Here is a 21,315-nt window from a genome sequence, read left to right on the forward strand (position 1 = left end):
TAAAGGACAATCAGACACTTGAATGTACCCGCAAACATTTTTACAAGAAAAACCTAACACATTAAAGACTCAAGAGTAATTTCCATTTTATTTGTTTTACAAAGTCAAAAACATACAGATTTTTTTAGTCCAATGCTTTCACATCAGATCCAGAGCAAACCAAACCACGTGCTCTTAGAGAACTAATACCACCACCGTCACCATCCCTGTTCCAAAAAATTAAGAAAACTATGGGATAGGATCTGCATCTCAGATTTGATCAGCACCATTGCATCGGTATTCAGGTTTTTTCAATGTACAGAAATGTTAGCCCCAAATCATGTCTCAGTGCAACACATCTTACTTCAAAATCAGAGCTTGAAATTATTCTTTGAAGAACAGAAAAAACCTCCCCTCTTCAACCATAGGAAGTTACCAGAGAAAATAGTGGTAGATACTTGCAATTTCATTTGCCTTGCAAGTTTTATATATTTTATGTTTATAAAAAGGAATGCTAGAGACCAAAATCTTCAATAAAGAGTAGGTAAATACAGACAACAGCAGTGCAGACTTCTCATGTACTCTGATCCCTGTGTCCAGGAGTTAGGTAACTTGAGCCTCATAGGAGCATTCCACTTTGGAACAGGACCATGAAAAAAAATCAGTTAATTTTAATGCAAGTAAATTAAAACTGTTCTACTCTTAAAGACATTTCCTGGTTCTCATTTTTAAAGCCATCTAAATATTCAGGACTCACATTTCAAAGGACCTCACTAGAAAGACAGACTGATAAATATTTCAAAAATAATTTAACCACCATTACTAACAAGGAGAGTAACTAATTTCAAGCTCTGCATTTAAAGTACCCATAATCTTTTACATAGCAACCAGCATGTAACGTGTAACTTGTGACATTTATCTACATTGTGTTATCACCACCTATTACAAAGAGCAGGCACTGAACTTTTAAAAATGTTATTACAAATCATGAAGATTACATATTACTGAAAAGTTAGAATCCATATTCAAGACCCCAGATTTTAAATGCTTTTTGCAATGTTACTTTATGTATATATTTATAGATGAGCTATTACACTTATTTTGGTTTTTGGCCCATTTCCCTCAAGTTCATAACCAAAAAAATCACACTGGACCACATAAGCAGGGGAGCACTCATAAAAGGATTCTGATAGTGCAGAATCCTTGCAAGTATCCAAAACCTGAGCTTCAAGAGGTCAATACTCTGAAAATAGTACAAGGTTACCTTTTTAAATAATTATGCTCCCTTTCCTCTCCTGCCCACCTGTCTGGGAATATATGAGAACTACTTTTTTTTCTGCCCTTCACCCATGAGCACAATAATAGATATGATGAACACTATATAACCAAGATGTTCTTCAACAGCGTGATGTCTGATCCAAGCCCATGAAAGTATCATAAAGCACAATGCAATTTTAGTTCAAAGCATTTCCCCCTCATAATATCTATAAACAAATAAAGCATATTTTTCAATTAATTTTAGAAGTCAACTGTCTTGTTTCATCTGTAGCCTCAAAACAAGACTGTTCTCTTGTTAGAAAGCACACCTACGATTGGAGATGTTTAAAACATTAGGTCTACTTGATGTTGCAACATGGTGTGGAACTTGCAGGAGTCCCAGGTTCCCAAGAACAAGTTGCTTCCCACTTACTTCTCCTTCATTTTTTTTAAATAGCGAGCCCGTATTTGTTTGTTTGTTTTCATTATTAAGTTTATAGCTGTAGATGTAGGTAGAAGAGAGATGACCCATCCCTAAAAAAAAAAAAAAAACAGGAAAACAAACTCAATTAAAATAAAAGGAGGGGGTGAGGTCTCAGCATTTTATAACCTGTACTAATTACTCTTTTTTCCATAATAAACACAAAGGAATTTCAGATCCTTACATTTTCCAAGGTGACTTACCATCAGTGCATGAGGTAGGTACCCATTGGTCTGGGACTGCAGGCCCACCGTGCCCAAGGCAGCTCTGACATACGTTTCAGGACTGGGCTTATCGAGGGTTGCCTTGCGGATTTTGGACATTTTTGTTGCCACATAATATGGTAGAACACTCTGCACACAGGAAAACTCATGTTAAGCAGGGAATGCTTTCAAGATAACTTACAGATCCATCAAGGATCTAAAGTAACTGGAAATCAGATAATCTGTACACTGAATTCTAGCTTAAGCCAGCCTTATTTTCAGTTCTAAGATCACAATGGGATCCTAATATAAGATCAAGAACTTTTTAATCAGATAACCCATGGGTCATATTTGGACATAGTTCAGTTGTCTCCTGACAGTCAACATCACCAGCTGGAGCCCTAGAAAAAATACTCTTGCAAGCATAGGGTTGAAAAGCCATTCTTACAATTTGCCATGTAAGTACAAAACTTCACTCCAGTTGTTTGATAGAAAATGCTGTACTGTTGCTTCTCTGTAGTAAACCCCCAATGTTTGCTTGGGAAGGAGGTGCAGAACCCGAGACAGGAATTTCATAGCAAAAACTCCTCAGTTTGGCACCTGTACAAAGGCAGGAGGAGGAAGAAGAAAAAATGTCCAGAGACTTGAAGCATGAAGCTCGTAACTCTACAGCAGGGCTCAAAGGACAGAGAAGATCATCAGTATTGGAGTGGAAGGACAGAAGGAAAGATCAAGAAACAGAGCACAGTTAATGAACTTTTTATAGCCATGTTTGCAAGCAAAACAGAAAAGTGTTGCTGGGTCTCAGAACTGTCTGTAGTGGAGAAAAAAGAGGAAGCAGCATAGATATGTTGATGGAGGGATGCTGATAGCACAAAGGCATATCCATGGTAGGGAAAGATAGACCTGGAGGATCCAAAACCTCATTCCACCTGTCCCAACCTCATGCTGCTGGAGAAGGAAAGGGAAATGCACATGTACTCGTACAGCAGGAAGCAATATTCTTTCCTCATGGTCATGGTTTTGGCAATGCTTTTAACTTGTCCTCAAGTTTTGCCTCTAAAGAAGTAATCACAAAAGCCCTGGTCTACAGCCCTGAAACAAATATTAAACATGCCATAACTCAACACACCTTGAGAGGTTGGAACTTCATCACCACTCTCAAGGACCTCCTAAGACACTGTCAGTGGCTCTAGCAGTGATTCAATACATCCATCCACTACTGCCCATCTAGCGAGTGCTCCCACTGCCATACCTTAACAGCAAGTGCCTGAGAAGTGTGTGTCCACTTCTGCTACACTAATTCATCTCCAAATGAGAATATCATCTCAAAAAACAGTCTATTTGGGCAAATTACAGTTTGTAAACCTGCTTCCCCATGTTAATTTATTAAAGAATGACCACACATGCCTGACCACAGAAACATCTGCTGCTGCTCTCAGCAGCACAGCACGGAAAGGACCTCTTCAGTTCCCACTGAATGTGTATCCATGCCATAGCTATGCACATTTCAACAGAAATTTTGCCACCACAAACAGGAAACATTGGTATGTCTGCTCATTCCTTCACCTGAGAACATGAAAACTGTGCCCTTCTGTCTAAATAAATGGGACTTTCAATAACATACTGCATGAGTCCACTTTCAAATGGGAAGGAAAAACATGGAGACCCAAACTTCAGAAGTGAAAGCAGCTACCATTGCCTTTGAAGTCTGCAAAAGCTTTAAATGCTTGGATAAGAAAACTATTCATTCTGCTACCATAGCAGCATAGGTACCTCATTTCAGCTCCAGAATGTGCACTGCATCTATTTTTCAGATTACATTTCTAAGCTGAATCTCTAGTTTGATGTTTTAAAAAGTAAAAATTTTAAGCTTCTTATTCAACACCAAATTATATCTGCAACATCCCCATCAAGAAAGGTATAATAGATATGATCTATTCTCTTTCTCTACTCAAAACAGACTTCAGAAGTGAACTGCATTACCCAGTTACACCACTGGATAGCATGAAGGGGCAAACAATTGTGCATAAGGATACTTGAAAAAGCAAGCATATGGTAGCACTACTGGATTGATCCACAGACTTCAAGGCACATAGAAAGATGGGATTACACTCCAATTTTTCTTCTCCCATATGCACTCCAGAAAACAAAAAGACAGGTACTTAATTTCAGATATGTTAGATTTACCACCTTTGTATTAACTGGACCTTATTTTAACAGATATCAAGAGACCTGCCGAATCTATTTAGTTTTTTCTCCTCTTCCTTCCCACAAGGAATTCAGAGATTCATGAACTGTATCTAAAACAGGCATAACAGATTAAAAAAAAAAAAACCACACCTTAAAGCCTTTCAGCATTTTACATTCAGACAGATATAACCCACATTGAATATTATTTAGATGTAAGAAGTCAGATCTCAAGACCTGAATAGTCAAGTTGTAAGTCCTCCAAAATCAGAACAGCTTGTTTACACAATTTTATCACCTTTTTTACCTTACTTTTTAAAAAGTAAAAAGACCTGAACTCTCCAATGTTGCCAAATAAGTTTCCTTCCCTTTCCAATGTGGGAAAAAAGGAGAGTGGGGAACATAAAAGGGAAACGGAAGAGTTACATCAACCAAAGCTGATCTGTAAAGAAAGCTAAACAGCAAAGCTAAAAAGCTTCTGGACGAAGGAAGGTAATGCCATTAGACATCACTTTGGTGACAGCACACTTTTGTGAATACCTGGAGATAGAGCTGGGCCTGTTCAGTATTGTGAAAAGGAAGCTGGTGGTGACGTCTTACCTAAAATCATTTAAATGGTAGTTATGAAGATAAAAGCCAAACTCCTCTTGGTAATGCCTGATCAAATGACAAGAGGGACAACTGTCAATTTTGTCTGTAGACTGCCAGACTGGACATTAGGGAGAAAGTCTTTTTATTAGAAGAGCAATGTAAAATTCAAACACACTGTCTAGAGAGTTCACAGCACCCCTGCCCTTGAAGGTTTCCAAGATTTGGCTGGATAAAGCCACAATTAGCCCATGACCTAGTGCCAGCAGCAATCCCACTGCTAATTCCTAGGCAATCCAGCTGCTGGGAAGGCAGGAGGTTAGGGTAGAAAACTTTCTGGTAATCCTTTTAAATGAACATTTTCATGAATTTGTGGTCTAGTATTTATTGTAATAAAAGAAAACAGACAGTGCCAAGTTTCTACCACTATACTTTTGCTATGCATAGTAATGAAGTACAGAGGGACCATGCCAATAACTAAACTGAAGTTTAAAATGAGAATAAAAGAAAGGGTCAAATAATCAAGCAATATTTCTAGACATATTAAAAGAGCAAAAATTTCATAAGTCTGCAGAAATCTTTCAAGGAGAGATCTTTCCAAAAGTCTTGAGAAAAGTCATTGTCACCTTCTTCCTTGTTTCTTTTCTTTTGCCTCTTTTCCCCACATAAACACACACAAAGTTTTAACCTATGCTGTTACTGTGCTGCTTCTGAAAAATTAAGCAGACCTATCAGCCAGAAGAGTATATTTTTAATCCAAAGATGGCTACACTGCAACAAAAGCACTATCAAAACTAAGCTTCCACAGATGGTAATCCACTTGAGCAAGACACAAACTTGAAGCTGATATGAAGAAACTGATAAAATCCCATCAGCACTTTGTTTCTGCTTTTCACACAGTGGCACTCCGCAGGTATTGCATGGCAGAAGTTAACTGTTTTCAATTATGATCATCTAGCTGGAAGGACAAGTCTGGAATTAAAAGTGTAATGCTTCTGAAGGTTATAGAGATATACTTCAAAAAAATCTAAGAGGGATGCAGTCTTCCTTAGGGACTGAAGGAGACAGGTCAGCGAGTCTTCACAGGAATGTAGCTGTAATATTCATTAGTGGCTTATAGTGACTTAGGCTGAAACAAGAGGACAAGGACATGGATCTGCAACAAAATTAGCGTAACAAATTGAAGCTGTGACAGCTATTGATAATCAGACACACATAACTCAATGGCAATTCACTGTCTAGTTAAGGGATAAAAAGCAGTGCTGTCAAGAATTCAGCATCCTAAGCCAACACCAGAGTCACAAAACGACAGTTTACCACAACCTGTGAAGCTTTGTACAGGAAAATATAACTGTAGATACAGGAAGTTAGAATTAATTCTTCATTTGTTTATAATCCTAAAAATGTAATGCACCAAAAACCCTTTTCCTAGCTTTTCTATACCCAAAAGCTAGAAAACCTTTCCTATACTATGTACATTCATACTGCGCTTAATGCCTTTAGCCAAGCATGAGTTACTGGGGTATTTATCTTTACAGTCTTAGCAGGTACTCCATAGTCATCAATGGTCTTGCTCCTCCTTCATTCTCCTCTCAAACTGCTAAGAGTACTATTTAGCCAAAATCTGGGGAGGAGGAGAAAGCTGCACATAGAAACAACACATCCCAAAGACGTAACACTTTTCTCCTACAAGCATCTGTCCCTAAGCACCCTCACACTGAAGTAACTTATGAGCAGCTATGCCTAAGAAAACACCAGAAAACAGAGGTTAGATGTGGTACCACAACACAGGCCCCAAAAAATTCATACCATCTTTATTGTCAGGGAAGCTGTGTGTTGAAGGGGCCTATGGCTCAGTTTGTAGACAGACTTCAGCAGGAAGGAAGTCCACCCAGAAGACTTGATATTAATGATGTAGGAAAGGGCAATACTTTACCAGTTCCTTGTGTCTCATTTTGAGACAGTGATGTGACAGACAGAGAGGGCTACATTGCATGTAGCTGAAAATTATTGAAGAACAGCTGTCTGATAGTGGAGCTAAATCTGCTAATAATACAATTTGAAAGACACTGAGAGGTAGAAGTAATCAAGTAGGGCAGAAGTGGTGAGAAAGCTGTAAGGAACTTGCCATGTGGTAAACATTGACCCATTGCAGGACAGTTTGGAGCTGTGAGAAGAGAAAGGAACAAGAAGACATGAAACACTGAAAGTTATTCCAGCTAAATCCACTTCAAGAACTGAGAGTACACAAAATGACCCTCTATGCTGAACCTGTACCTTTTCAGAATGCTACATTTTTATGCATCCTCCATTGCTGCACATCCCAGAGTGCTAGGACACAGAATCAAGCATCCAGGGGAGAAGTCAAGCTTTCGGAGCTGTATTCCAAGTTATAAAGTTACCAGTATAAAACTAAAGTCAAGCAGTTGGAAGGCTTTCAGGGTCCACCTTCCTCTCCACTGCCAACAAATCCCAAAATATACAGCACCCCTTCAGATTCTTAATATCAAGTTTAAATCTAGGTTTACAGGAGGTTCCCACTAAAGGGCCAGTGACTACATGGGAATAGCTCCCCCAACAACTGTCTTTTTTCTTAATGCAATCCATTCTTAGGAAATGTGACAGGACATTTTCTGGTGAGAAGTTCTTGTTTTGCTAAATATGCTTAAAAGGAAAAATAATCTAGCACATCAAAAAGGTAACATAGCCTTAATCTGGTAACAACTTCCCTATAGTATTAGCCAGTAGTAAGAGTTGTGCTCTTCTGTATGATGATTACACATTTAAAGCAGGCAACTTTGTGCCTTACCTTTCATAAAGCATTTGAAGTTCAAATGGCTTTGAGAACCACCACACAGAACAGAGGAATGAGAGGCATGAACATAGGTAACCCTGTTTGTAAGATCCTTAAATGAACTTCAGAAAGAGATACCATTGTCTTCACAGTACAGGTAAGACCTCATACCACCTTTATTAAACTGATTCTTCCTCTGGAGAGGTTTAATCAGCAATAGGTTCACTGTGATCAAAGCTGGAAATTCCAGCTTTGGAAGCAAACACTAGAAGTATGTGAGAAGTGATATTAAGGCAAAATCCAATAAAGCTGTGAGAAACTGGCTTGGTTTGCTTTTTGCCATGCCAAAAAAAATTAAAATCAAGGAAGGTAAACAAATGGGGAGGGGGCAAGGAGAGGTATGAAGCAAGACTCCCTAGCAATACAGAAAATTAAATCAGTCAGTTACACATGAAGGCTCTTTGAGGCTTTTGTTCATTCTTCAACTATGCTTAGATTAGCAGTTGATTCACTGACACTGCAGGGATTCTGCTATTCCAGTTGTTCGAGCTGTTACCCATGGAATGTCTGTACAGATGCATTCCACAAGTGTATTCCAGTAGATGAAGCTTCATAAAGATTATTTTACAGCACTGTGCACAGCTTTATGGAATACTTTATCCATAAAGGTTCAATTAGCACCATCAGCTAAAACCACACAAAATTAAACCATGTCTTTTGTTGCTTCAAGACCCATGGTTTCAGAGCAATTTAAGAAAGCTGCTAATGGGATCAAAGAAAATCCTTATCCTTAATCTGTGTCACACACTCATGAATAAGAGAATATGCTGATTCCTTTTTGTTGCCAAGACACCAATGTTGCCGTGGTAACCACACTTACATGAAACAAACTACTCACCTGCACAATGATGCCCTTGCTCTTGTATTCTGCATTGAGGCCTCGGGAGAAGTAATCCACAAAAGCCTGGAGAGAGAAGAAGGGAAACATGCAGCATGCTACACATTACAATAGAAATTCTAGTTTAACAGTTTTGTATAAGAGTATTTGAATTACTATTTGGAGTTCCTGTTTTCAAAGTGAAAACCCTAGGTTTTCAATGAAACTTTGCATACAAGAGCAATGCCATTCATATAGAAGCTCTATGCTTATGAAGTATTTTTACAGAAGCAAGGCTCAATCTAAACAAACCCCTTTTTAACTTAGAAGAAAAAAGGAACTAAATTTGTTAAATAAAGCCTAGTTAAAAGAGGAAAAGACAACTTCATGTTCATTTTGTTCATTATTTATGTCATTGTCTTAGTTATTTTTAAGAGTAATTTAATTGGGTTCCTCTTGTGCATGGTTTTTAGAACATAGTGTTTAAACACAGTCTTCTGCCTTTACACGTCTAAAAAAATGCCACCCTTTGGTGACACTTCTTCCTAATCCTCAAGTCCACCTCCACAGATTCTCTTCCAAACTTTTGGAAGTTTTAGAAATTGCAAGATTGAAAGTTCAAAGAAAGAAGTTAAAGAGCTTAAAAGGTGGATTTAGCACCCGCCTTCAAGATGCTCTCAAAGCTGATACAGCCGCCTGTTGCATCCCGGAGTTTGGGTTTAGATTAGGGTTTTTAATTTATGTTAAAATGGGTTCTGTAATCCCGCGTTTCCCCCGTGTTGTTCCCCCCCGCGGTTTCTGGCCCCATGTTGCCTGCTGCCGGCTCTTACCCCTGTGCCGCTCCTGTAACCACCCTGCCGTCCGGCCCCGGGAAACCCCGTGCTGGCCACCCCGAGCCACACGATCCTGCTCAGCCCAAGGCTCGGTGCCCGCCCCTGCGGGGTTCTCTGGTTGGTCACGGTTGCTGGCGTCACCACCACGGCAGCCGCCCCTATTGGCCGGCAGGCCGTGGATCCTGTCGCCCCGCCCCTCCATAAAGCCCTATCCCGCCTGCAGTCAGGCGCCATTTTCTCCCATGCGAGTGCCGGGAGCGGTCACGTCTTTCCATCAAACCGCGCCGCGTGACCAATAAACCGTTCCTGCTAAGCACGGAGTAAATGGACAAATTCCTTCCTCTTTGCCGGGTCCCTAGCGCACGGTAACAGAGGCTGGCCAGCCCACGCGCCCGAGACACAGAGCCGTGTCCGGGAACCCGCGGCAGCAAACCCCGGCAGCACATGGAAGCTATGCCACAGCCGGGCTCCCAAGAGCTGCGTGCAGCCGGGGAGAGCGAAAACCCACGCCGCAGCCGCCTCCTTAACCCTGCCAGGAAATACTATCCTAAGAATCAAAGGCTACCCAGCAGTTCAAACCAGCACAGATTCCCACTTCCAAAATTCTTCTAAACCACATTTCCACCTTACCCTGTTGTCCAATGAGAGAAAATACCAGGTTCTGCTACGGTTTCTTGTTTTAGAGAAGTGACACAGCCAAGAACAGAGTACCTTCAACTGAATGAATTAAATCATCCCATGCATGCTTGAAGATAAAAGAAATACTAAGTAAATTAGTTCAAGTATTTAAGAAGCAGTTGCTTCACGCCAGATTCAAATCAAGCAGCAAAGCTCTAGTACTGGACCTCCTTTACAGTCTTCCTTTGGTCATCATGTCCCCAGTGGTTTAACACAAGTCTAACCAAAGCCAGCACTTAAAGCTGGCAGTGCCTGTGTTTTTCCTATACAGGCCATCCCACTGAATTCAGCCTATACAAGAGGCAACAGAAACACTCCCAACACTACTGGACTATTTCTACAGACACTCTTCCCAGCATACTTGGAAGATCTGAAATAAAACTGGATTTTACTGTATAGCAGGTAGGTCCTTTTACTCTTCTTCAAGTTGCATGTATAAGCTAGCAGGAGGCTCCTTAAACCGTGAAAAGCTTATCTGCTGTTCTTTCTTTCTCCCTCTCCCCTGAGTATAAGTTCGTAACAAAATTCAGTACTCAACATGAACAAGACTGAAAGTCTGGCCTAGCAGCAGCTATTGAAATGAATCCTCTGACCATCCTCTTGCAACAGTAAGGTGCCTGCATGGACATGCCAAGTAGTTTGGTGCAGTTTCTGAACACAGCAGTCAGGTGCATGTGTAGTAACTGCACAGAGTATACTGATAATCTATTAAAAAGAACTATATTATATTAATGAAAGTGCTTTGATCATTCAAATTTCTAACTATTCCTCCATGACAAAAGTCCTGATGTTAGCAACTGTTCCAGATACAGAGAAGAAGTACAAAAGACTGTTTTCTCTACTGGTTGCAATGAGCTTGCTATAAAGAAAATGTTCATTTTACATGAGAAGAGAAAGCAATTTCCAGTATACAAATAAGCTTTGGAGTTTTTCTTCTTGAAGAATTTATTTCAAGACAAGTTGGGTTTTCTACCTCTACAAGCTCAAGTCCCCCAACAACCCTGAAGTCTTCAGAATGCTCTCTAAGTATACATTCCCTGAATAAGCAGGTAAGTGTTACACATTAGAAAACTTCTCCTTGGATATTTAAATATCTAATAATAAATCCAAACAGTAAAGGCATGGGGCTGAGGTGGGAAAAGATATAATCATATTTCACTTCTCATTAGCATTAACACAGGTAAATAAACCTGTCAAAATATAGCACTATGATTCCTTTAAAAGAGTCTCATTCCACTGTAAGCTAGGGAATTCTCCACAGGAAGGTTAAAGACTGCATTTGTTCCTGATAATTAGTCAAAGCCATTGACTTACACCTGAAGGGTACTATACTTTAAGTCCCGTTTAAATAGATGAGGGAAAAAAAAAAACCTAGAAACTGCAGATACAGTCTTTCTGTAGCTACATTAGGGGAGTCACTTTCATGCTTACTAATCTTGCTGTAGGAGAAGATGGGCAGTGCTGAGAATAGGCAGATTATTCGACTTGTAACTTAGTTTTTTAAGGGGAGGGTAAGAAATATTTCAGATTCCCATTGGAAAAAAAGACTAACCAAAGCAATTTAAGATATATTATCACTAAAATCAGAAGCTCAATTGATTCCATAAAGCTGAAAGCACTGCCACAACAAAGTGACCATTAAAACAAAAAACTGTCTTCTCAGGAAACAGCTACTTCAAGGGGAATTTTTATCACCTAAAGCTACTTCAGGCTTCTAGACTTAAATATGCCCTCCCTTTAGTATGAATAAAATAGTGTGCATCAACTCCCTTCTGGGAATATGAAGATGTTACTGAGAGTCTAGAGGAAATGTGAGTCTGTTCTGACATGAATGACACTACTGAAGGTTTCTTCATCCTGTCAAGGTTCTGCTTAGACTCTGAGATGCTTGAAATATTCAAGGTAATTACTAGGTACGCCTGAAAAAGCTGTAGTGCCATACTGCTTTAATACCAGTGTAAATGCCTCTTACATTCTGTTTTATCACATATGCCTCAGTTCCATGCTGAGTACCCACATTCTGTCTTTATGGCATTCACTGGAGATATTTTAGGGCAACATTTTAGAATCCCCTGAAAGTATCTTTGGGGGAAAAAAAAAAAAAAGTAAGACCAGCTGCAAAAACATGAAACTGTCCCAGTGACACAAAGAGAAATCAGAGCAGATGAACTTAAGATGAAATGTAGATCATAGAATCACCACAGAATTTAGGGGAAAGAAGTTTCAAAATGAAAATAAGAAAATGTGTTAAACTTAGTCAATGTCCTTTCTCAGCTTTACACTAAGCTTGCTTGGTACACTACTATTCTCTTCCATTTAAAAATTGAATACATGAGGAAATACATACAATAGTCATTTCCATGCCAGTAAACCCTTGTAGTCAGTTTTCTCTCAATCTTCCAGCTTCCACTATTGGAAAAACTCAAGACAGAAACTCTGTACTTTTAGTTCATGAAAACACCACTAGATGGACACCAAAACATTTATTCCTGTAAGTGTTGCCTTATGTTTGACACTTGATTTCAGTGTGGAAAGGAACACTTACCTTGGTTGCAGAATAAAGAGTCAGCAGTGGAGCTGGACACATCCCTGAAGCTGATGAGATATTCAAGATTATTCCTTTTGATCTGAAAGGAAGCAAAGATATATTATCATGAAATAAAGGAAACATCTTTCATGTTTCCAAAAATTACAGCAAGCCTAAAAAGATCCTTTAGAATGCAACTGAGATTAAGATCTGTTTAAAAACCCCAATCAAATCCTGAATTGAAATTCACTTTATGCACAGTTAGAAGTATCCAAGCAGCTGGTATAAATCAGGAACAACTCCAAGGTCAATAGAGCAAGAGAATCAAAGTTGTATTTATATACACATAAACATACACACACAATGAGCTAAACTATGCAAAACTATTGAGTCAAGCTGGCACAAGTTCAAGAGGAGCTTCTACATCTTGGGATAAGATGGCAGAAATGGCAAGACAGTTTCATTATGATTTACACTTGGATAATTCCTTTCATCTTCTAAATATTACTTCATAATGGATCTTCAAGATAGCAAGCATCTGAATCTACTGCTCAAATATAGAATTTAATAAATATGGAAGATATTCAGTGGCTGAACACAGAAAATGAAAGTTACGTTACAGCTGTATTACAGTAACACTGAAGGTATTCATCAACAGTATTTTGGTAAAGATACCTGAAATTAGCGACCACCTGCTCTGTCAAGCTGTTCTAAAGCACATGTAGGACAGGAAGGCTCCTGACCTCCCAATATATACTGATTTGAGCTGTATCTATTTCTGAGACTAGTTTTACCTACAAAACCAGACATATTTAGTGTTAGGTAGAAAAAAGAATTAATTTTAAAAGCTTTATGCAAATTAGGGCAATTACTCTGTTAGAAGGTCCTGCAAGACAGTCCAATATTGTGAAAGATAAATCTCTACTTCTTCCTATGCTGTTGCAAATTCAAGCCAGTTTACCTGAACATAGCATAAGTATGCCATGCTCAGTGCAGTGAGAAGACTCATGCAGGTAGACATCACACAATTCAACTCCTGGAGATTCACATGAGTTTCCATCATATTTGTTCAACCAGGTACACCCTGCACCACTGCTGCCACAATCATTTAAGTAGCCATTTTAAAAACAAACAGTAATTTAAGTCACCATTAAAAATTAAAACAATACAAATGCTTTGGAAATCATGACAATAGATTCAAACCAGAATGGCTTGTGCCATGATACAAGAGTAAATTACATCTGTGACTGGTTTGTCACAAGGAATGAGATGGCAAATGTGACAGAAAAGAGTAATTTCAGTCTTTTGGGATTTCAAGCACCTTTGCCAAAGTTTATTGTGTTTTTTGGGACTTCCCTGCAAGGCTTGGTTGGTGAGTAAGGTAGTAACATTGATCCAAATATGTTGCATGGAAAGCATAAGACCACAAATTAATCAGGAATTTTCAAGACAGCAAAAGGTTAACAGTGGATGGTAGAAGTTTTTTGTATCAAGACAGGTGATGACTGTGATATTTATTCATGAGCTCAAATGGAGATTAGCAATGAAATGAGTATTTATGCATTTTTAAGAGATTATCAGATTGGAGAATACGATAAGGAACTTCTTAAAAAGGCTGCTATGTGAACAGACTACAGAATGGCAGATGAAAAATCAATATTAAGAGTGCATCAATAATCTATTATCAATAACCAAAATAATGCATACTAAAGAAAAGATTGTGAATTAATCACAAACCTTGCAGGACTCTAAAACTCCTGTCACCTCCACGAAAAATCTGAACAAGGAGTTCTATTTTGTGCAGCAGTCACCAAAACCAGCCAATGGGATGCTGGGAATGGCAGGGACAGATCCTCCACAACCACCAAAATCTTGTATTACAGTCTACATACCATCTTTATCCCTCCAAATACTGAACAGAAATATTAAGAAACTGATGATTTAAGGGGAAGAGAAGAAAAAAATCCACCGCGATACGTCAGTTTAGTTATTTAAGAGACTATTAAGAGCAGCCACGATAAGAGTACACATACTAACAAATGAAAAAGATCAAGATCTTGATTCAGCCTCTCAGAATACAAAAGCAAGATGATATTTAAATGAAAGACTCAAATTTAGATCCAAAAAAAGAAAGTGCTGTTCTCATATTCAGACTAGGGAGTATTTGCCACAAAACTTAACTGAAGACAAAAGCTTAACAGGATTCAAAGAAGGATAAGCACTGATATGGATAAACACGAGCCTCAGCTTTTAAAACAAACTGAAGCTTCAGAAGAGAAGCTGACGTGCAGGCTGCCAGCACAGGTCTTGCAGCGCCTGGCTACGCTGTAACTTAAGCAGGAGTCGTGACCACCACCCAGATGGAGTGAATTAATGGTCTGACCCAGTGAACAACACCCTTTTGGCAACACAAAACATTAATAGCAGCCCCTTGCAGAAGCTCTGTATATTGGACTCTTTGAAGCAGTCAGTGCCACTGAGGGTTTTGTGGTTTGTATTTTTACATTTTAAAGAAAACAGTCCTAGTCTTAAAAGCTCATAACTTAAAGCCTCCAGATAAAATGAAATTGAGAAGCATGTGAGTAGGGGGAACACCTTCAATTACTCCAATTACAATTCTGCTTCTTAGAGGAATTGCAGAATAAATGTTTTTAGGGAGGGATCTGAAGAATTACTCAAGCATCAGTGTGGTAAAAAGAAATTTTAGCTCCATCTAATTCAACTGTGCCATTAATGGGGAAAAAAAACCAAAACAAACAAAAAAAGTTGGTTAGGATGAAGAGAGCCAGGCCCATACCCTCACACCTCCCAGTCATTCTACCTTAAGTGGTCCAGCACCAGGGAGGCTATATTTAGCTCTCTCCCTGTTGCTGTGGCAACCAGCGCCTGCTCCAGCTGCATGCCAAGTGGAAAGAGCAAGCTTCTTCTGTAATGTAATTATGCACTTGCTACTTTCCTGGCAATAAATACCATAGTTTGGTATTTGTCTAGCAATGGCCAACTGATTTTTGGTGGTGGTGGCTTTTTTTTGTTCCCAAAGACATCAAGCCTTGGTTTTCAGTTCTATGAGTTTCCTATCTCAGACAGTAGACTGAGTATTTATTCAGGAACTGCTCATTTAAGTATAATAGGAAGCTTCAGATAATAAATTGTCACTTTAAGTGTTCAGAGCACAGGGGAGAAGTCAAAGCAGAGAATCTAAATGCCATTACCAGAAGTGGCATTCATCTAATGCTGCTCTGTTTATTATAAATAGAAAAGTAAAAGGCACACCAAGAGGTAGCTTTGTTTATTCTTATCAGACCTGGATGCAATGCATGCAAAGTATGCTCTATTTTTTATTTATCTTCCAATATATTGTCATAAAACCAACATTCAAATACGCACTAGAGCAAGCTGCAAGATGCTCTAACACACTACGTCACATCTATCTACTCAACATGCTCTCCTCCTTGAACAAGTGAGGAATGACAATGAGATTCTTAGTCTAGCCTTATTCTTGGAGCCCAGAGCCCTTTTTCTAGCCTATGGTCCCATGTAAGAAATATACAGCTGACCTGAAGAGCAGCTGAGTCCAGCTCCAATTCATTCATGTCCTTGGATTTGCTGGACATCCATGTCCTCCTGTGGTGACAGACTCCTAGCGGTGTTAATGGCCTGTGAGCTATGACTATGCAGGAGTTGGCAGCTGCAGGCACTGCTTCTGTGCACTGCAAACCCAACCAACTTCACAAAAATCAAACAGAAAATGGAAGCTTTTTCAAATCTTTTTTCCCTGAGATGGAAACCAAGGCTGCCATCCAAATGGAGAAGTCTTTTAAAGTGGCTCCTTATATTCAGGAAAGTTCAAGATGCGTACTTAATTAGTTTTAACCACTATTAACCTTTTCTTTACAGGCTTCTTGAACATTTATCCTCAGAATCCCTGAGATAGTCATGCAGTTAGAGAAGTAAGAGGAAAGATTATATGTGCTCAAGGGCAGTCAGAACCAGAAGTCAGCAGGATCCTGGTTTGTTGCCCTTCATTCAAATCATCATACCCACATGGATGTGTAAGAGAAAGATCTATACAGGATATTCTCTAAGTAGGATATACATCATTCTGTCCTGAGAAGCTGAAAAGATAACTCTGCCAAATGGATAGTTACAATATTTCTTTAAACAAAGAAGAAACTGAGGCAAGAAACTGAAGAATTTTTAAGTTACAAAACCTAATAATGAAACATTAAATCCCCTCAAAAGTATAAAGGTTTTGGTCATGTTACACCGTCAGAGGACAGTGGTTTCACAGGTCCCTTTATATATTAATAATAGTACAAGGACAAGGAGTAGCTTCTGACCTAGAAGCCCCCTGTTCTATAATAACCCTCACCCTCTACTCTGGCTTCATTGAGAACTATTACACTCCTGCCCCAGAGCTCAGTCTTGGGTCTTTATTTCTAATTCAAATCTCTTGACATGAAATAAACTTATTCATATCTCCTAATTGTCTAAATAAAAATCTTAGCTCACCATCATCCTGATGTGCACTGACTCCCATAGCTCTGACAGTTTGCACCCAGGAAGAAGCTTTGTTTTAAAAGTGAAACATCTGTGCAACACTTGAATAGCTGAATTCTGGTCTCCAATGAAGACTCTCAGACAGTGAGATGACAAAAAATAAACCTTATTTTTCCCATCATCTTTACTAGATTTGGAGGCTTGCCCCAAATACAGACTCCTCCTGCCATATTCATTTGCGTGGTTCTACAGAGTTTTCCCCAGTACTGCGAACAGGGCTTAAGCCTGATCCAGGGCAATCCCCAGCAAGGCAGGGATAGCACCCCAAGAGAGGTGGCAAAGAGCCAGTGTAGCCAATATCAGCTGCAAAACAGCCTGGGGGAGACTAAATGGAAATTGTGAACCTTTTCGTTTCACCTGGGAGCTAGCTGGGAAGTCAGTACGTGTCTTCCCTGTTGACAGTGGTGTGTTATTCTAAAGAGCTGGTCTCCAATTTTATTTTTCCAAATTATCACAGCCTTTTCTCAATACACCTCCTACTGTATAATGAGAACATATTCTTTGCATCCATTTTACTTACAATGACTTAGAGAAATAGCCTTAAGAAGGTTATTCCCAGGAACTGTAACCACCCCCTCAGAATAGCAGGTTGTTGAGTTAGTGCTGATGAGTCAGACGGGCTTTTTAATTCTGTTCTAAAAGGAATCACCACAACAGTGGAGAAGGGAGAGGAAAAATAAAAAGGGAATCTAGTGGAAAAGGCTTCCACCATCTGATGATTCATGCACCATCAGCATGACTCACCCAGCACTACTCTGCCATTAAAACATGGAGACTAGGCTGATTAGTCACAGTAATGAATTTTTCAAGAAAGGATTCTCCCCTATAAATAATGATGACTTTGTCTGGATAGTGTTAGTGTGACTCACCTTTCCAGCATGCCGGGCAGCACCAATCGTGTCATCTGCAAAAGGAAAACATTCGTGATGGCTGAGAATGCAGACACCAGACAGGCAGAGACTGAGGGAAGCCTCCCTTCCTCCCAGAAGCAGCTACCACCCCCTCCACCCCAAGCACGGCTTGGGGAAGCAGGGACCATACTTTGCGTAGGCACTTTATTTTTATTCTACCTGGATAACTTGGCTCTGTCAAGTAGTATGTGCACTGAATCTGGTGAACCATCTAGCTAGTAGCACCGGAGAAAATAAAACAAATGTCTTCACCACTCTGCAGCATTCATGGCCTCTAAAGAACATTAGAACACCAGAGTACTACAGTACATGTACCATCTTTCTCTCCCTGTAAAAAACACCTGTCTTCCTCAAGACTGACTACATTTACCACCTATGCAAGATTCAAAACATTATCCAATACATTTTAGCTAGGCTTACTGAACTGCTGAGTTTAAGACAAAAATAAATTATGGAGCAGCAAGAGCACTGATAGAACTAGTCAATATAAGTTTCCTACATTATTACCTACAGAAAATACTTAAGACTCGAAAATATTTTTTGCTGATTACACAGATGTTTTCACACTGGAAAAACTACACCCCTAAGAGTAAAGTCGCCTTGCAAACCTCCTTGCTGCTCTGGAAACTCCTGCCTTTATTATGACTCTGAGCAATCCATATATAAGCTGGCTGAAGGATTCTCCCAACCAGTAATCCTAAAATGAGATTCCCAGTTGCAGACAGAGCATCTCTGACAAGGGAAACAAATTAAGCATTGATCCAAACTTGAACAAAATTTTAATTAGTGCAAAATAGTTAACTTTCCTACTACTAATTATTACTACCACCCTAAAACACAATTTAAATCCAAAACTTCTGCCTTCCTGAAATAGTATCAAAATTCTCCTTGTGCCAAATTCAGCCCTGCCCTAAGTAACCCTAGGAATAACTGTCACTGACACCAAAGACAGATCACACAAGAAAAATAAATTGCTACCACCTTGGACATCTAAAAGGTGTTCCAACAAAGTTTTTGAGAACATGGGGGGTGGGTAATAAAATGCTAAAACCAGCACACACCAAAACATAATGATATATCCACTGATCCCAAACTACCGTGATAGCTTAAAATAAAACGCTGAATATTTGAATAGTAGGGGAAGAAAAACATGTACAAAAAATCAGCATAAACAAGCACGCAAAACACCTGTAAGCACTTTGATTATAAAGAAACAAATTTTATTGTAGGAAGCCACTCATTTTATTATCACCAGTGCATTAGCACTCACATATGACTCAATCTGGGTATGAGGTTTTATTGTTTGGTTGGTTTTATTTTTTAATTATAAAACATACCCCTTCAGGAATAAAGGAGGAAAAAAAACACAAAAGAAAACAATGTCAGTTGATTGCAGCTGACACACAAAGAAAATGCTAGAGAAGGGCTGTGTTTTCCATTTTATTGGCATTTCTCCCTTAGAATAGATTCTTCCATCAGCCACACTGCATGACAGTTTTGATAAGGGACTGTATAGGCAGGAGTTGAACAGGCCTTCCTTTCATGAAGTCAGTTGTTCAAACACAGTGCTGTCAGCGCTGCCCCAGAAGTCAAACTAAGTACTCAGAGCTGATAAACATCAACAAGCTAAACAGATCTGATGTAGCTTCAAAAAACCCTCTAGTATTAAGTTTAAGCATACATGAGCTTTTTCATACACTAATGCTTCAAAAGAGATGTAGAAACAACTATTTATTTTAATCTTCAAGGATAAAGAATGATTTGGGCTGATTTTAAGACTAGTTCAAGATTGAAAGAACTTTTATCTGATCCAAGTTTTATGATCTCTTCCACAGATCCCTCGGCAAAAAGCAGCATATTGTTTCTTGCCTCTCAGGGCAGTGTAATGCTGCATATGATCTCCACAGATTGGCACATGGATGTGGACTGGAACTGCCTTACCTTAGGCAACCCATAAATGATCTGGAAAAACAGTACACAATTTCCCACTGTAGTGCAGAGGAGACCCCACATTTGAAACTTTGTCATAAATCCACACAAATGCATTCATGGTCTAAATCCAAATTGCAACCCACCAAGCAGCTCTAACAGTTTATCACGAAACTGCTGGCTACTAAAATATGCTACAATAATTGGTGGACTTGTATAAAATAAAAAACTATGAAGCCATTGACAGCTGAAATACAGCAATAGGCACACAGTTTGGGGAGAAATCAAGAAGTCTCTCACTACCAACTGCATTAAACGGTTTGTTTCTGAAGTTCAGCTGAACAGGCAATCAATTTTTTCCCCTCCACAGAAAAACAGATGGCAAAACTGGATTTCATACTCAACATCACTTCCATTTGTTTTACTGAAGTTCTTATTTTGAGGGAATTTCAAAATTCCATGAAATAGGGCAAACATTTCTATCAGTATCTTTACACCTTGTGATGTGTGAAAAAATATATTTATGAATATTCAGTATCTTGATGTAAAAATACTGTTATTTTTAAAGAGGAAGATAACAGAAGACAGCGCTCTGAGTCAGACTCACCTGACCCAGCCAACTGCACACTCAAAGTGCACGATTGGAAAAATGCTGGCAGGGTATTCTGCAGCCATACCCAGGTCTGGCAATTTTATACACTGTACACACATGTAAAATAATTTCAGCATTAATTCAAATAAAACAATTAATAGCAGAAATGTAGTTTCATCACTAATAGTGATGTCAATGGTGTCGACCCCCTCTTGCATTGTATGATCCTTATCCAAAACAGCCAAACTGGTTAACATTCATCTTCAATAGCTGTAATATCAGACATGCCATTATGAAATATGGCAGTTCAAAACCAAAACATCTAGAACTGAATAAATATCTCCCAGATAAAGAATCTAAATTTCAGCTAGATCTTGTTTAGAGATAGTCAGTTCAGTAAGGGTGTGTAGTTCATAAATGGCAAAGCCTTGCAAGTTAATCTATAGGAATTTGCATGTAGGATGTCAGAGAACTTCATAGGGGTGTTTCTTTGAAGACAATTTAATACAGGCAGAAGGAAGTGTCAGGAAGCCTAAAGAAGAGGTTGGGAGCTACCCTAAAAAGAGTGCCTTCAGCTGGTGATTACTGAACATGGTTAGGCTCCCTTCACATAATTTTTTTTCTGAAGGAATACTACTTTCCACAGAAATATGAGTGCTACAGTTGAAAAGACAAATGAAGACTCAGGTAATTCCAGACAAGTAGTTAGGCTACATGAAAACTGCTCATCCAAAACAAAGTGTTTTTTCTTTCTGAAAATTTGCATTAGAACAGAGTGAGCATGTGCATCTGACAAATTTGTTCGGGACAGACTACTTAGCATTGGAAGTTGTTAATCTTTGATATTTTACAGAGTCTGGCTAAAAGTTATGTTTAGCACACAACCATGAAGAATGGTAGGTGCACTCTATTTTTT

General features: G+C 39.1%; 1 protein-coding gene across 1 annotated transcript in view; it reads right to left on the reverse strand.

Annotated features, from left to right (window-relative positions):
* Nucleotides 1-69: 69 nt before the first annotated feature.
* HSD17B12 (hydroxysteroid 17-beta dehydrogenase 12) overlaps nt 70-21,315 on the reverse strand; it is an 85,103-nt gene continuing 63,857 nt past the window's right edge. The window contains 5 exon segments of the mRNA XM_053945470.1: nt 70-1,770; nt 1,921-2,070; nt 8,391-8,456; nt 12,426-12,507; nt 17,837-17,871. Of these exon segments, the coding sequence (XP_053801445.1) occupies nt 1,666-1,770; nt 1,921-2,070; nt 8,391-8,456; nt 12,426-12,507; nt 17,837-17,871 (438 nt within the window). The 3' untranslated portion in view covers nt 70-1,665.

This window comes from Vidua chalybeata, chromosome 6 (assembly GCF_026979565.1).
Source record: "Vidua chalybeata isolate OUT-0048 chromosome 6, bVidCha1 merged haplotype, whole genome shotgun sequence".
Classification (NCBI taxonomy): Eukaryota; Metazoa; Chordata; class Aves; order Passeriformes; family Viduidae; genus Vidua; species Vidua chalybeata.